The 16,502-nt window shown below is 54.6% G+C and overlaps 1 protein-coding gene and 1 non-coding gene across 4 annotated transcripts in view; both read left to right on the top strand.

Annotated features, from left to right (window-relative positions):
- The first annotated feature begins 697 nt into the window (after positions 1 to 697).
- dap3 (death associated protein 3) overlaps positions 698 to 16,502 on the top strand; it is a 31,335-nt gene continuing 15,530 nt past the window's right edge. Inside the window, exons 1-5 of one of the 3 annotated variants that reach the window (XM_038787193.1) lie at positions 698 to 923; positions 6,226 to 6,269; positions 10,128 to 10,247; positions 11,401 to 11,502; positions 12,508 to 12,616. In XM_038787193.1, coding sequence (XP_038643121.1) covers positions 6,228 to 6,269; positions 10,128 to 10,247; positions 11,401 to 11,502; positions 12,508 to 12,616 — 373 coding nt within the window. In that variant the 5' untranslated portion in view covers positions 698 to 923; positions 6,226 to 6,227. Of the gene's footprint in view, positions 924 to 6,225; positions 6,270 to 8,939; positions 9,157 to 10,127; positions 10,248 to 11,400; positions 11,503 to 12,507; positions 12,617 to 16,502 lie in introns of those variants that run through there. The other 2 variants (XM_038787190.1, XM_038787192.1) reach the window with 2 other exon arrangements.
- trnag-ucc lies at positions 13,256 to 13,327 on the top strand. The gene has a single exon. It is a non-coding gene; the product is annotated as a tRNA-Gly (tRNA).

Here is a 16,502-nt window from a genome sequence, read left to right as displayed (position 1 = left end):
GGATGACACTGGGGGGGGGGGGGGGGGACTGGACAAAAACAAGCGCCGCCTCACAAAGCCATGGAGGGGAGGGGGGTATTTATTCTTTTGTAGTGTGTGCGTGGGGAGGGGAGGTTGTTCTCCCCTCACGGATTACGATGACACCCCCTCACTCTCACACACAGACACAGAGGCCGATGACAAAGGGGAGTTGGTGGATGAGGGGATTAATGGAGGGAGGGAGAGGGGGGGGGGGGGGTGATGTGTGTGTGTTGGCGCCTCGGAAAGGGGGAGATTGTTTGTTTTCTCTCTCTGTCTCTCTGGTTTGTTTTAAACGGCAGCCGCCAGCGCTCGGCGCCCAAAGTGCGCCATTGGAGAGATAAACACAAAATGGCGGCCGGCCGGGCGGGGAGGGGGGGGAAGAGGGAAGAGGAGGAGGATAACCAACCCGCCTCCAAAATTACCCCCGCCCGGCCCGCCGCCTCCCTCTCCCCCTCACCAACCCCACCCCACCCCTCAAACCAAAAAATAAAACCCCCTTCTTCGCCCCGTATTTTAAAACGGGGCCCCCCACAATGCACCGCGCGCAGCCCAACCGTCCACACGGAATATTGTTTTCAATCCCACCCACGCTTTTTTTTCGCCTCCCTCCCCTCCATCCGCCTCTCGCTGATGTGCCTCGAGGGCGGAGGGAGCGAGAAATTAAAAATACGGCGGGGGTTTTTTTATTCGGTCCCAGGCTGATTTCCCGCCATGCTCGGCGCGCGGCCTCCACTTCCTTCCCCCCCTCCCCGGCTTTTATTTGAGGCTCATTGCGGAGGTCACCATGCAAACCCCCAGGGCGCGCACGGGGTAGATTGCAAGGGGGCGCGTCGGAAGGACGGATGCAACTTTATTGAGGGCTGCCGCTCGGGCGGGGAATTGGACGTTTGTTTGGAGCTGAGGTAAATCCGCCTCCTGCCCCGCCCTCTCTGCTGTGGGTTTGCCGGCCGGTGCCGGCGGGAGGTTTGTTTCTCTTCCCGGTTGTTGTGGATGGGAAATGCCTCCCGTTCCCGCGGGGAGGGAGCGGCGGCCGGGCGCGGGGGGGGGAGGCCCTGAGCAACGGCTGGGGTGAGGCCCTTAGCAACGGCTCAGCAAGATGGCGGCGCCCAGGGTGTCCTCATTGCACCTTCCCTCTCAATCTCTAACCTCCCTATCTCTGTAACCTCCTCCAGCCCCTACACTCCCTCCCTATCTCTGTAACCTCCTCCAGCCCCTACACCCCCTCCCTATCTCTGTAACCTCCTCCAGTCCCTACACCCCCTCCCTATCTCTGTAACCTCCTCCAGCCCCTACACCCCCTCCCTATCTCTGTAACCTCCTCCAGCCCCTACACCCCCTCCCTATCTCTGTAACCTCCTCCAGCCCCTACACCCCCTCCCTATCTCTGTAACCTCCTCCAGCCCCTACACCCCCCTCCCAATCTCTGTAACCTCCTCCAGTCCCTACACCCCCCTCCCTCTCTCTGTAACCTCCTCCAGCCCCTACACCCCCTCCCTATCTCTGTAACCTCCTCCAGCCCCTACACCCCCTCCCTATCTCTGTAACCTCCTCCAGTCCCTACACCCCCTCCCTATCTCTGTAACCTCCACCAGCCCCTACACCCCCTCCCTATCTCTGTAACCTCCTCCAGCCCCTACACCCCCTCCCTATCTCTGTAACCTCCTCTAGCCCCTACACCCCCTCCCTATCTCTGTAACCTCCTCCAGCCCCCACACCCCCTCCCTATCTCTGTAACCTCCTCCAGTCCCTACACCCCCTCCCTATCTCTGTAAACTCCTCCAGCCCCTACACCCCCTCCCTATCTCTGTAACCTCCTCCAGCCCCTACACCCCCTCCCTATCTCTGTAACCTCCTCCAGCCCCTACACCCCCTCCCTATCTCTGTAACCTCCTCCAGCCCCTACACCCCCTCCCTATCTCTGTAACCTCCTCCAGCCCCTACACCCCCTCCCTACCTCTGTAACCTCCTCCAGCCCCTACACCCCCTCCCTATCTCTGTAACCTCCTCCAGCCCCTACACCCCCTCCCTATCTCTGTAACCTCCTCCAGCCCCTACACCCCCTCCCTATCTCTGTAACCTCCTCCAGCCCCTGCACCCCCTCCCTATCTCTGTAACTTCCTGCAGCTCCTATACTCCCTCCCTATCTCTGTAACCTCCTCCAGCCCCTACACCCCCTCCCTATCTCTGTAACCTCCGACACCCCCTCCTTATCTCTGTAACCTCCTCCAGCCCCTACACCCCCCTCCCTATCTCTGTAACCTCCTCCAGCCCCGACACCCCCTCCCTAGCTCTGTAACCACCAGCCCCTACAACCCCTCTCTATCTCACTAACCTCCTCCAGCCCCTACACTCCCTCCCTATCTCTCTAACATCCTCCAGCTCCTACACCCCTCCCTATCTTTGTAACCTCCTCCAGCCCCTACACCCCCTCCCTATCTCTGTAACCTCCTACACCCCCTCCCTATTTCTGTAACCTCCTCCAGCCCCTACAACCCTCCCTATCTCTGTAACCTCCTCCAGCCCCTACAACCCCTCCCTATCTCTGTAACCTCTTCCAGCTCCTATACCCCCTCCCTATCTCTGTAACTTCCTACCGCCCCTCCACGTGACTCCAGCTTTCCATTGAACCACCTAGTCTTCATATCTTTGGACTGTGGGAGGAAACCAGAGCACCCGGAGGAAACCCACGCAGACACGGGAGGAAGAGTAAACTCCACACGGACACCCGAGGCCGGAATTGAACCCTGGACCCTGGAACTGTGAGGCAGCAGCGCCAACCACTTTGCCACCCATGGAAGAGAATTAGCAAGGGCAGATAGGGGTTACAAAAATTCATTGGCAAACCGAATTAAGGAGAATTCCAAAACATTTTATACGTCTATAAAGAGCAAGAGGGTAGCCGAGGTACAGAGGAGGGAATCTATGTGTGGAGCCAGAGGAAATGGACGAGGTACCAAATGAGTACTTTGCATAAGTATCCACCAAAGGACTTTGTGGATAATGAGTCTGGGAAGTATGTGTCGATAGTCTGTGTCGTGTCGATATTGGGGCTAAAGGGATCAAGGTATATGGGGGGGGATGCGGGATCAGGGTGTTGACCCTGATGACCAGCTATTTAAATGAATGGACTCAAATGGCCTCCTGCTTCTATGATATCAAAAAGGAGGCAAGTGTTGGTGGTCTGAAAAAAAATTAAGGAATTAGAAATCTATCAATCTCCGCTTTGACCATTTTCCATGACGGAGCACTCAGACCCTCTTGGGATACAGAATTCCAAAGATTTACAATCCTCCGTGTGATGAAATCTCTCGTTCCTCTGTGTCTTGCCTCAAAATTGTGTCCCCTGGTTCTAGACTTGCCAACAAGAAGGGAATATCTCACCTGCGGCTACCCTGTCTATTCTTTTCAAATAGTTTGTTGGTTTCATTCTTCGAAACCCTGGGGAACGCGGGCACACTTTCCCCGATTTCTCTTCGTAAGTGAATCCTGCCACAAGTCTGGCGCAACTTCGTTGCACTCCCTCCATGGCAATGATACTCTTGTGGTAACCGCAGACATCATTCCAGGTGCAACCCAACCAAGGTTCTGGACGACTGAAGCAAGACTTAGAACATAGAACAGTACAGCACAGAACAGGCCCTTCGGCCCTCGATGTTGTGCCGAGCAATGATCACCCTACTTAAACCCACGTAACCCGTATACCCGTAACCCAACAATACCCCCATTAACCTTACACTACGGGCAATTTAGCATGGCCAATCCACCTAACCTGCACATCTTTGGACTGTGGGAGGAAACCGGAGCACCCGGAGGAAACCCACGCACACACGGGGAGGACGTGCAGACTCCACACAGACAGTGACCCAGCCGGGAATCGAACCTGGGACCCTGGAGCTGTGAAGCATTGATGCTAACCACCATGCTACCGTGAGGCCCCGTACCTGTAAAACTCCTGTACCCAAACCCACCTGCGACGCAGGCCACTGTGCCATTCGCCTTCCCAATGGTCCGCTGTACCTGGCACGTTACCCCTCGCACCGCCTCGGCCAACCAATTGGGGCTCCAGCACGTGCCGTGTGCCGATCTTGGAGACTTCTCCAGTTAGATTATCCCGGGGAAGGCTGGAAAATGCTCCGCAGGACTGGCAGCATCCGAGGAGCAGGAAAAACAGTCTCGATTTCAGACGGGCAGCATTTCATCAGAACAAAATCGACCCTTTCCCTTTCCCCGCTGCTCCCGCCCGTCCGCTCAGCATTTTCGCATTTTTGTTTCCGACTTGCACCAAGGTAAAGGGGTGATTTGATCAACGGCCAAATAGGGAAAGAAAAAGATGGGGTAGATGCGGAGAAAATCTTCTCTCCAGGACGCATGGGTTAAAAAAAATCTGAGTCGGAACACTTTTTTAAATTTCGAGTACCCAATTCATTTTCCCCAATTAAGGGGGCAATTTAGCGTGGCCAATCCACCTACCCTGCGCATCTTTGGGTAGTGGGGGCGAAACCCACGCAGACACGGGGAGAATGTGCAAACTCCACACGGACAGTGACCCGGGGCCGGGATCGAACCTGGGACCTCGGCGTCGTGAGGCAGCAATGCTAGCCACTGTGCCACCGTGCCGCCCAAATTGGAGTACTTGAGGCAATGAGCGGAGCTCTTTTTCCCCCACAAACAATAAATTATGCCACGTTCTTTTTCAATGAGATTGATAGACTTTTCTCGGGGGCAAAGGCGGCGGCGTGGAGTTGGACTGCGCCTCAGCAGTGATCTCGCCGAAAGTTGGGACTGACCTGAGGGACTAAGTGAACTCATCCTGACCCCCCCCCGTGATCCCCCGGCATTCATTTGAGGGCGGCCTGGGGGTTAGCACTGCTGCCTCGCACCTAGTCGAGAGGGCTAGAATACAAGAGCAGGGATGTACTTCTGAGGCTGTATCAGGCTCTGGTCAGACCCCATTTGGAGTATTGTGAGCAGTTTTGGGGCCCCCGTATCTAAGGAAGGATGTGCTGGGGCCTTGGAAAGGGTCCAGAGGAGGTTCACAAGAACGATCCCTGGAATGAAGAGCTTGTCGTATGAGGAACGGTTGAGGATCTGTACTCGTTGGAGTTTAGAAGGATGAGGGGGGATCTTATTGAAACTTACAGGATACTGCGAGGCCTGGATAGAGTGGACGTGGAGAGGATGTTTCCACTTGTAGGAAAAGCTAGAACCAGAGGACACCATCTCAGACTAAAGGGACCATCCTTTAAAACAGAGATGAGGAGGAATTTCTTCAGCCAGAGGCTGGTGAATCTGTGGAACTCTTTGCCGCAGAAGGCTGTGGAGGCCAAATCACTGAGTGTCTTTAAGACAGAGATGGATAGGTTCTTGATTAATAAGGGGATCAGGGGTTAGAACATAGAACAGTACAGCACAGAGCAGGCCCTTCGGCCCTCGATGTTGTGCCGAGCAATGATCACCCTACTCAAACCTACATATCCACCCTATACCCGTAACCCAACAACCCCCCCTTAACCTTACTTTTTAGGACACTACGGGCAATTTAGCATGGCCAATCCACCTAACCCGCACATCTTTGGACTGGGAGGAAACCGGAGCACCCGGAGGAAACCCACGCACACACGGGGAGGATGTGCAGACTCCGCACAGACAGTGACCCAGCCGGGAATCGAACCTGGGACCCTGGAGCTGTGAAGCATTTATGCTAACCACCATGCTACCGTGCTGCCCCTTATGGGGAGAAGGCAGGCGAATGGAGATGAGAAAATATCAGCCATGATTGAATGGCAGAGCAGACTTGATTGGCCTAATTCTGCTCCTATGTCTTATCGTCTCACGCCGCCAATGACCCGGGATCCAATCCGGCCTCAGGTGACTGTCTGTGCGGAGTCTGCACGTTCTCCCTATGTCTGTGTGGGTTTCCTCCGGATGCTCCGGTTTCCCCACACAGTCCAAAGATGCGCACCTTAGGTGGATTGCTGTGTTGAATTGCTCTTTGGTGTCAAACCATGTGCAGGTTAGGGGGATAGGTCAGGCGAGTGGGCCGAATAGCCTCCTGTGCTGTACAGATTCTGCGCATGGGAACAAGGGGGTCACAGGTTCTATGCAGGGTGGCAAGGAATGTGTGCAAGTGTCCAGGATCGTCCCCAAGTGGATTAATTACCACACGACACATGAGCTAATGAAATTTCTTCTCTCCCTCCACAGGAATGTTGCAGAATCTGCGGCTGTTTGCCGCATCCAGCCGTCTGGTGAGTCCTTGGAGGCGTTAGAAATGAATACACAGTGTTTACAGCACACAGTGAGGCCTCACACCAGCCCCAGTCCATGATGGTGCCGATATGCCAAATGAATCTTCCTCGTCAGGCCCACCAACATATCTGTCTATTCCTGTCTCCCTCAATGTGTTTATCCAACATCCCCCACTTTCAATCTTTCTCTGCCCTTCACTGTGAGCACTCTCCCTGGGAGCGAGTCCCACCTTCTCCCCCACTCCCCGTGGGAGCGAGTCCCACCTTCTCCCCCACTCCCCGTGGGAGCGAGTCCCACCTTCTCCCCCCCACTCCCCGTGGGAGCGAGTCCCACCTTCTCCCCCCACTCCCCGTGGGAGCCAGTCCCACCTTCTCCCCCCACTCCCTGTGGGAGCCAGTCCCACCTTCTCCCCCCACTCCCCGTGGGAGCGAGTCCCACCTTCTCCCCCACTCCCCGTGGGAGCGAGTCCCACCTTCTCCCCCACTCCCCGTGGGAGCGAGTCCCACCTTCTCCCCCACTCCCCGTGGGAGCGAGTCCCACCTTCTCCCCCACTCCCCGTGGGAGCGAGTCCCACCTTCTCCCCCACTCCCCGTGGGAGCGAGTCCCACCTTCTCCCCCACTCCCCGTGGGAGCGAGTCCCACCTTCTCCCCCACTCCCCGTGGGAGCGAGTCCCACCTTCTCCCCCCACTCCCCGTGGGAGCGAGTCCCACCTTCTCCCCCCACTCCCCGTGGGAGCGCGTCCCACCTTCTCCCCCACTCCCCGTGGGAGCCAGTCCCACATTCTCCCCCCACTCCCCGTGGGAGCGAGTCCCACATTCTCCCCCACTCCCCGTGGCTCGTGGGTCCCCCATTCTGCCCGGTTTGCGAGGTTTCTGCCGAATTCTCTACAAGATTTATTCTATCAGCTGTTGACCAAACAGCATTCTTCTCCAATTCTCTCCATCCTCCCCGCTCCGCTGCTACCCCGCTCTCCCTCCCAGGACCTCTTGGTAACCCACTTCCTCTGCAGTGCAGGAGCCCCACTCCACCAAACCCCCCCCCCCCCTTCCTGTCCGTCGCCCGCAGCTGCGATTGTAAACCCCTTCTCGTCTATTACAAAGTTTGTTCTGAGTTTCGCGTCTCTCCGGATCTTCCTGTGCGGCAAGTTGAAAAATAAAGGGGGGGGGGGGTGGTGGTGGGGGCTGGCGGTGGGGGCTGGCGTGAGTTTCTACCAGCCAGAGGGATATTGTGATGTCTCGCAGGGGTAGGGTGCCTCCTAGTGGCTGCGCAGCTGCATAGTTTTCCATTGGAAATGAATTCATAGAATTGTTCATAGAATTTACAGTACAGAAGGAGGCCATTCGGCCCATCGAGTCTGCACCGGCTCTTGGAAAGAGCACCCTACCCAAGGTCAACACCTCCACCCTATCCCCATAACCCAGTAACCCCACCCTACACTGAGGGCAATTTTGGACACTAAGGGCAATTTATCATGGCCAATCCACCTAACCTGCACATCTTTGGACTGTGGGAGGAAACCGGAGCACCCGGAGGAAACCCACGCGCACAGGGGGAGGATGTGCAGACTCCTCACAGACAGGGACCCAAGCCAGAATCGAACCTGGGACCCTGGAGCTGTAAAGCGATTGTGCTATCCACAATGCTACCGTGCTAGCGAATTGGAGCGCTCAAAATTCAGGAACCCAGCCTGACAATTATTGCGTTGCAACTGGCAAACTCCTTGAGGGGCAGTGAAGCTACGCACCGCCTGGCCAGGTTTTTTTATGAACACAGCCCCGGAGGGCGAGTGTCAAAGTTCCATTGCTCCCTCCAGGCAATGCGGTAACGATCAACGATAGGCGGCGCGTGACAAACTCGCGCACCGTTCGCTGGGCAGTACGGGAATCACCGAACGAAGTGCAGGCAGATGGCGGAATCGCTGCTGGCACTGTGCCCAGCAAAGGGGGGGGGGGGTCAGTCCAAGCAATGTCTGAGACCCGTGTGTCCATTGGCAGCAACATTGCTGCACTTGACGCAGAAGAGAAACTACAGATTCTGGAACGCGGGAGCCTGTGACCTACAATGTAGTTAGTTGCAGAGGGATCGGGGTGCCCTGCGTCTCCGAACACTAGCATGCAGGTACAGCGTGCAAATAAGGCAGGCAAACCGGCTTTTGGCATTCATTCCCAATGGAATAGAGCTTTGCTTTTCAATGTTTTTCTCCGGGGACCCATTTTTACCAGGCGGCCGTGCCCCACGCTGGCCGGCCTCCGCGGCCCACCGTTTTCTCTGACCTTGTTTGTTGCTGGCAAAATTGGAGGAAATGGTTTTGGGTTGTTTTGGCCCTATTGATCCCTTTGGCCCCCCCTCCGAACTTGTTTAAAAAAAAAGCTGCGACCGTATTAGAAAAAATTCGGCCGCACTGCGCATGCGCACTGATGATCGGGCGCGCATGCGCAGTGCGACCAAATTTTTTTTTTTATGTTCGTGGCCATTTTGAAGGCCGCTTGCAGCTGGCATGGGTAACGCCGGCTGTTGCGCACCTTTGCGCGATCGGGAGTGCCACGAAGGACGACTCCATGACGCTCCCGACACCCGCCCGGGTCACGCGCCCCCCCCTCCCCCGAGTGTAACAATGCCTGGAATAGTACAAAAGTAGGACGGTGCTGTTACAACTGTACAGGCCAATGGTGAGACAGCAGCTGTAGTACTGCGCACGGTTTTAGTCCCCTGACTTGAGGACAGATGTGAATGAATGAATGAGCGACGGTTCCGAGGAGGTACACGAGATTGATTTCAGGCATGAAGACTTGTCCCGGGAAGTGAGATTGCGCAGCTTAGGCCGTCACTCGCTGGAGTACGGTATCACGAGGGGCGATCGAATTCGGGTGTAGAAGATGCTCAAGGTGATTGACAGGGTTGACTTGAGCGGATGTTTCCCCTTGTTGGACTTTCTAGGACGAGAGGACATAGTGTTAGGCGAAGGGGTGGCAGATTTGAAACAGAAATGCGGAGTTTCTTCGCTCAAAGGGCTAGGAATCTGTGGAATTCTCTATCCCAGAGTGCAGTGGACACCGAGACACTGAACAAGTTTGAGACAGATAGGTTTTAAATTAATAGCACGGTGAAGGGGAGCGGGCAAGGAGGTGGAGACGAGGCCGACATGCGATCAGCCATGATCGTATCGGATGGCGGAGCGGGCTCCAGAGGCTGCATTGCCGACTTGGGCTCCTCGTTCTTGTGTTTTACCAGTAATACCCTCAGGACTGAGCTACAGACTGGAATCTAATAGAGGGGTTCGGGGTGGTTTATATATAGAATAACAGATACCCGGGAGTGAGTTACAGACTGGAATCTAATCAAGGGGTTCGGGGTGGTTTATATATGGAATAACAGATACCCGGGAGTGAGTTACAGACTGGAATCTAATCGAGGGGTTCGGGGTGGTTTATATATAGAATAACAGATACCCGGGAGTGAGTTACAGACTGGAATCTAATCGAGGGGTTCGGGGTGGTTTATATATAGAATAACAGATACCCGGGAATGAGTTACAGACTGGAATCTAATCGAGGGGTTCGGGGTGGTTTATATACAGAATAACAGATACCCGGGAGTGAGTTACAGACTGGAATCTAATCGAGGGGTTCGGGGTGGTTTATATATAGAATAACAGATCCCCGGGAGTGAGTTACAGACTGGAATCTAATCGAGGGGTTCGGGGTGGTTTATATATAGAATAACAGATACCCGGGAGTGAGTTATAGACTGGAATCTAATCGAGGGGTTCCGGCTGTATTTGTGCCTTTGCTGTGCCTTGTGTTGATGGTCAGAGGGGCTTTAACCATCCTGTTTGTTTGAATGTTCCTTCCTTTAGGCTAATGCTGGCTGTCCCTTTCATCGCGGCGCTGGAGTGTGGGAGGCGTGCGCCGTCGCAGAGCCTGTCCCGGCGACTCCCAGAGCCCCCGCTGTTTTCAGGACGAGTGAAACGGACCCTGTAAGTGCTGTGCTTTGCAATTCCCTCACTCAGCCGGGGGGGGGGCGGGCGGCAGGAGCCGCTTTCCCATCATCCATCCAACCACAGAACTTCTCCGTCTCATCCACCAACTTAGGGAGTGAATTCCAGACACCCACCACCCTCTGGGTGAAAAGTTGTCCCCTCGAATCCTTCCACCGAGCTCCTGAAATCGAAGCCCCCCCCCCCCTCCGCCACCCCATCCGGTAATTGACCCCTCTGGATTGCTTTAAGCAGGCCGCTCCCCTAAACCCCCCCCCCATCCCTCCCCAGATGTGTGGGTTAGGTGGGCTTTGGAGATTGGGGGGGGGGGGTAGTGAGACTTGGTTGAGTGCTCATTCGGAGGGTCGGTGCAGACTCGATGGGCCGAATGGCCTTATTCCGCACTGTGGGGATCTATCCGCCCACACCCCCCTCCCCTCAGTCTTCTGGGCAGCATGGTAGCACAGTGGTTAGCACTGTTGCTACACAGCGCCGGGGTCCCCGGGTTCGATTCCCGGCCTCGGGTCACTGTCTGTGCGGAGTCTGCACGTTCTCCCCGTGTCTGCGTGGGTTTCCTCCGGGTGCTCCGGTTTCCTCCCACAAGCCCCGAAAGACGTGCTTGTTAGGGTGAATTGGACATTCTGAATTCTCCCTCTGTGTACCCGAACAGGCGCCGGAATGTGGCAACTAGGGGCTTTTAACAGTAACTTCACTGCAATGTTAATGTCGGCCTACTTGTGCCAATAAAGATTACCATCTTTCGGGGCCGAAAGGGGCTGGTTGAGCACAGTGGGCTAAACAGCTGGCTTGTAATGCAGAACAAGGCCAGCAGCGCGGGTTCAATTCCCGTTCCGGCCTCCCTGAACAGGCGCTGGAATGTGGCGACTAGGGGCTTTTCACAGTAACTTCATTGAAGCCTACTTGTAACAATGAGCTATTATTGTTATTATTATTACTCTTACCCCACCCCCCCCCCATCCCAAAACCCTTTGAACACCCTCCTGCTATTTCTGACAAGCTCTCTGGCTGAAGTTGGGTGCTGTTTCCAAGGGCCGGGGAAGACCCAATGGGCTGAATGGCCTCCTTCTGCACTGTAAATTCTACGTCTGTGGACGCCGTGCCAACGCACCCGATTTGGTTTGTTTTTGCACAGGGACAACACAGCGAGCTACACGAAGGGCTGCACTACAGCATCTCTGCCCGTGACCTGAAAACCATCTTCCCCCACGGCTTCACTCGTCGCTTCCAACAGCAGGTAAGTGACTGCCCTTCCTCTGGAACGGCGAGAGGGAAAGGCTGGCGGAGTTTGCACATTGGGTCCCCGTCAGGAGAGAGAGAGAGAGATTCCCCTCCCCCACCCAGCCGCGTTACCTCAGCGAGACGCCCAAGGGATTTGGAGAGGTCGAAGTGAGTGGGCAAACTCTTGGCAAGTGGAAGACCATATGGAGAAATGTTTCTTAAATGGAGGGGGTCTCCCCCCCCCCCGTGTGTGCGTGGGTTTCCTCTGGGTGCTCCGGTTTCCTCCCACAATCCAAAGATGTGCCGGTTAGGTGGATTGGCTGTGATAAATTGCCCCCTCAGTGTCCAGCAGCAGGGTGGGGGAGTGGGCCGAGTTCAGATGCTCTTTTGGAGTTTCGGTGCAGATCCGATGGGCTGAATGGCCTCCTTTTGCACCGGCGGGACGGCACAGTGGTTAGCACTGTTGCTTCACAGCTCCAGGGTCCCAGGTTCGATTCCCCGCTGGGCCGCTGTCTGTGCAGACTCTGCGTGGGTTTCCTCCCACAGTCCAAAGATGTGCAAGTATATAGAGGCCACACCCGGAGTATCGTGTGCAGAAAGCAATTTAAAATGAGACTCTTTCAGACTTTATGTCATGTATCCCATGATGCTTCAGATGGTCAAGTTTAGGTTTCCGCCGGAGCCAGCTCGAGGGGCCGAATGACCCACTCCTATTTATCATGTTCTTACCGCAGCCACGGTGGGTTACGGCTCTGGGGGTCCCTACTCCAGGATGCGCCACTCGTCCCCCTCCCCCACAGCTGCTCGGGTTTCTCCTCCCGCCGGCCGCTTGTCCCAGCCAACATTCCGCCTCTTGTGATGTCAGGCCAGTCGGTCGCTGTGGGCTGTAGTTTGAAGCATGCGGCGTTTGGCTGTGTCACCTGTGGCCCCACCGTGTACGTCCGCCCCCCCCCCCCCCGGCCTTTGATACGTCTCTGCAGCTGCTCCTGCCTCTTGCCCAGCCCTCTTTTCTGTGTTTCAGATTAAGACTTTCAATGAGACGTGTGTGATGATCCGGAGGCCAGCACTGGAGCTGCTGTCTTATCTAAAATCTGCAAATTACTCGCACCCGGCCATACGATATGTCGTCTGTATCCTTTTTAACTGGTTTAAAAATCACCACAGAGAGACTGTTACCTCTCTGCCCAGAGGGGGATTTAAAAAAATATATATATTTATTCAAGGCTTTTTACGTATATACACAAAATAACAGCAGAACAACCTCCGGACCAGGCGCTATCCCTACACCTTTGGGTATAAACTCTGCCCGAACTCCCTCAGTCTTGAATATGCCCAGAAGGCGTAGATGTGATTCGCTGACCCGCGCACCGCCCACACCTATCTCTCACCCCCGCAAAGATCCCGCTCACCTCCGCCACCATCATGCAGGCCCTGTGCACCACTTTAAACTGGGCGAGACTTAACCTCGCACACAACGAGGACGCATACCCCACCGTGTGCTCCATGGACCCCCTCAACTCTCTGGCCACCGCCAACACCCTCAACGACTTAGAACTCGACCGGGCCCGACTCGGGTCCAGGACCGCACTGAAATCAGCCCCCCCCCCCCCCCACGGAAGATCAGCCATATCCCCTTTTAAGCCGGCCCACGTCACAATGTTGTGCCGACCATTTATCCTAATCAAAGATCAACCTAACCTCCACCCCTTCAATTTACTGCTGTCCATGTGCCTGTCTAAGAGTCGCTTAAATGTCCGTAATGACAGTGAGCGATGGTGGTATAGTGGTGAGCATAGCTGCCTTCCAAGCAATTGACCCGGGTTCGATTCCCGGCCATCGCAATAGCAAATTAGAAACTTTTGGGCAGCACGGTGGCCTAGTGGTTAGCACAACCGCCTCACGGCGCTGAGGTCCCAGGTTCGATCCCGGCTCTGGGTCACTGTCTGTGTGGAGTTTGCACATTCTCCCCGTGTCTGCGTGGGTTTCGCCCCCACAACCCAAAAATGTGCAGAGTAGGTGGATTGGCCACGCTAAATTGCCCCTTCATTGGAAAAAATTATTGGGTAATCTAAATTTATTTTTTTTAAATGTCCCTAATGACTCTGACTCCACCCCCTCTGCTGGCAGTGCATTCCACACACCCACCACTCTCTGTGTAAAGAACCGACCTCTGACATGTCCCCTATACCTTCCTCCAATCACCTTAAAATTATGTCCCATTGTGACAGCCATTTCCACCCTGGGGAAAAGTCTCTGGCTCTCCACTCTATCCATGCCTCTCATCACCTTGTACACCTCTATCAAGTCACCCCTCTGCCTGCTTCGCTCCAGTGAGAAAAGCCTTCTGAGTAACCGCCGAGTCCCTCATTCTCTCCGCTGCTTGACTTAAAGACACATGTCCACTAGTCACCCATGGATCGAAAACGATAACAGTAAAATACAAGAAAGGGGAAATAAGGGAAGGAACAGGAAGGGCCCTGATAGGGCAGTCTCTGTTTAAATGGTTGACTGTCTGTCGTCACCCTGACGGTGTGTTTGGTGCAGTGCTGATCCCCGAATCATTCCCGTGCCCGGGGTTCTGTTCCTCACCTCTACCCGCTAGTCCCTGCTGCACAGCATGCCGGTGAGGACAGCAAAAAATACAGATGTCGTTCATTCATACGATGTGACTGGCCCGGCCAATATTCATCGGCCATGCCTAATCGCCGCTAGGCAAGGTGGTGGGTGAGTTTTTTTTCTATTTTTTTTTTTTTAAATTTAGAGTACCCAATTATTTTTTCCAATTAAGGGGCAATTTAGCGTGGCCAATCCACCTACTCTGCACATTTTTGGGTTTGTGGGGGTGAAACCCACGCAGACACGGGGAGAATGTGCAAACTCCACACGGACAGTGACCCAGAGCCGGGATCGAACCTGGGACCTCAGCGCCGTGAGGCGGTTGTGCTAACCACTAGGCCACCGTGCTGCCCAGGTGGTGGGTGAGTTGCTGCCTTGAACCAGCTACAGTCCCGTGCGGTGTAGGCACACCCACAGTGCTGTTAGGGAGGGAGCTCCGGGAGTTTGACCCAGCGACAGTGAAGGAATGGCTGATATAGTGTTACGGGCCAGGGTATTCTGGATTTCACCTGACCTATAACTTTTTGTTGAATTTGGTTGCGATAAACACATGAGCCTTCACTTGAGGTGGGATTCATCAGACTTCCCAGACACTTTAATCAAAATACGCTTTATTCTCAGAAGTTGAGACTTGGGGTAGCACGGTAGCATCGTTGATAGCACAATTGCCTCACAGCTCCAGGGTCCCAGGTTCGATTCCCGGCTTGGGTCACTGTGCGGAGTCTGCACGTCCTCCCCGTGTGCGCGTGGATTTCCTCCGGGTGCTCCGGTTTCCTCCCACAGTCCAAAGATGTGCAGGTTAAGGTGGATTGGCCGTGATAAATTGCCCTTAGTGTCCAAAATTGCCCTTAGTGTTGGGTGGGGTTACTGGGTTATGGGGATAGGGTGGAGGTGTTGACCTTTGGTAGGGTGCTCTTTCCAAGAGCTGGTGCAGAGTCGATGGGCCAAATGGCCTCCTTCTGCACTGTAAATTCTATAATGAAAGTTAGTGAACATTTTTTATATAAACAAACAGCAAGAATTTTTATCAATTACTAACAAAGACCCCTCGCAGCTACAGTAATCCACGTATAACCCTTAATGAATTACCCCTTAACTGTTCCAATTCAATAACAAAATCCCAAAAAACCCTTTTTAAGGGATGGCCCAGCACTCTGCAATCTCACTTGAATAATCTCACTTGAGATTCTAACCCAGTCTCCCCAGCAGGTTTAAATCCTTCCGGAAAGCAAGTTACCAAAACAGCAGGTAGCTATAATCAATGGGTTTTCACTGGAACAGATATTTGAAATGAAAATAGAGAGAGATGGGCCAAAAACACTAAAGAGTCCACGGCAGCCGAATGTCAAAGCAAAACCAAAACAAAAAACAGCGCTCGGAGCCACAGCCTGACTCCGCCCATGCAATGACATCACTGTTAAGCGATGTGATAAGACAGAAACCTTCCTTTAAAAAAAAAATAAATTTAGTGCACCCAATTCATTTTTTTTTCCCAATTAAGGGGCAATTTAGCGTGGCCAATCCACCTCACCTTTGGGTTGTGGGGGCGAAACCCACGCAGACACGGAGAGAATGTGCAAACTCCACACGGATAGTGACCCAGAGCCAGGATCGAACCCGGGTCCTCGGTGCCGTGAGGCAGCAATGCTAACCACTGCGCCACCGCGCTGCCCTGGCAAAAACCTTCATTCAAGGGACACCCCCCACGACAAGAGTTCCGAGTCGGGGTGGCGAGCGGCTCGGAGGGGGAACCTGCAGGTGGGGGTGTTCCCCGTGTGTCTGCTGCCCCCCCCCCTCCTTCTGGATGGTAGAGGTGGCGGGTTTGGAAGCATGTACCACTTACCACAGTACGTCAATGGAGGGCAGGTTTGGGGGGGGGGGGATTGAATATTAACGGTTTGTTTGGTTTGGGTGGGGGGGGGGTGGTTATCGGATGGACTGCTTTATTGGAAACATTGTCAAGCTCATTTCCAGGGAGGGCAGCACGGTGGCGCAGTGGGTTAGCACTGCTGCCTCACGGCGCCGAGGTCCCAGGTTCGATCCCGGCCCTGGGTCACTGTCCGTGTGGAGTTTGCACATTCTCCCCGTGTCTGTGTGGGTTTCACCCCCACAACCCAAAGATTGGGCCTCACGGTAGCATGGTGGTTAGCATCAATGCTTCACAGCTCCAGGGTCCCAGGTTCGATTCCCGGCTGGGTCACTGTCTGTGCGGAGTCTGCACGTCCTCCCCCTGTGTGCGTGGGTTTCCTCCGGGTGCTCCGGTTTCCTCCCACAGTCCAAAGATGTGCAGCTTACGTGGATTGGCCATGATAAATTGCCCTTAGTGTAAGGTTAATGGGGGGATTGTTGGGTTACGGGTATACGGGTTACGTGGGTTTAAGTAGGGTGATCATTGCTCGG

Source organism: Scyliorhinus canicula, chromosome 30, assembly GCF_902713615.1.
Source record: "Scyliorhinus canicula chromosome 30, sScyCan1.1, whole genome shotgun sequence".
Lineage (NCBI taxonomy): Eukaryota > Metazoa > Chordata > Chondrichthyes > Carcharhiniformes > Scyliorhinidae > Scyliorhinus > Scyliorhinus canicula.
Note: the sequence above shows the minus strand (reverse complement) of the source record. Positions and strands in the feature narration are given on the sequence as shown.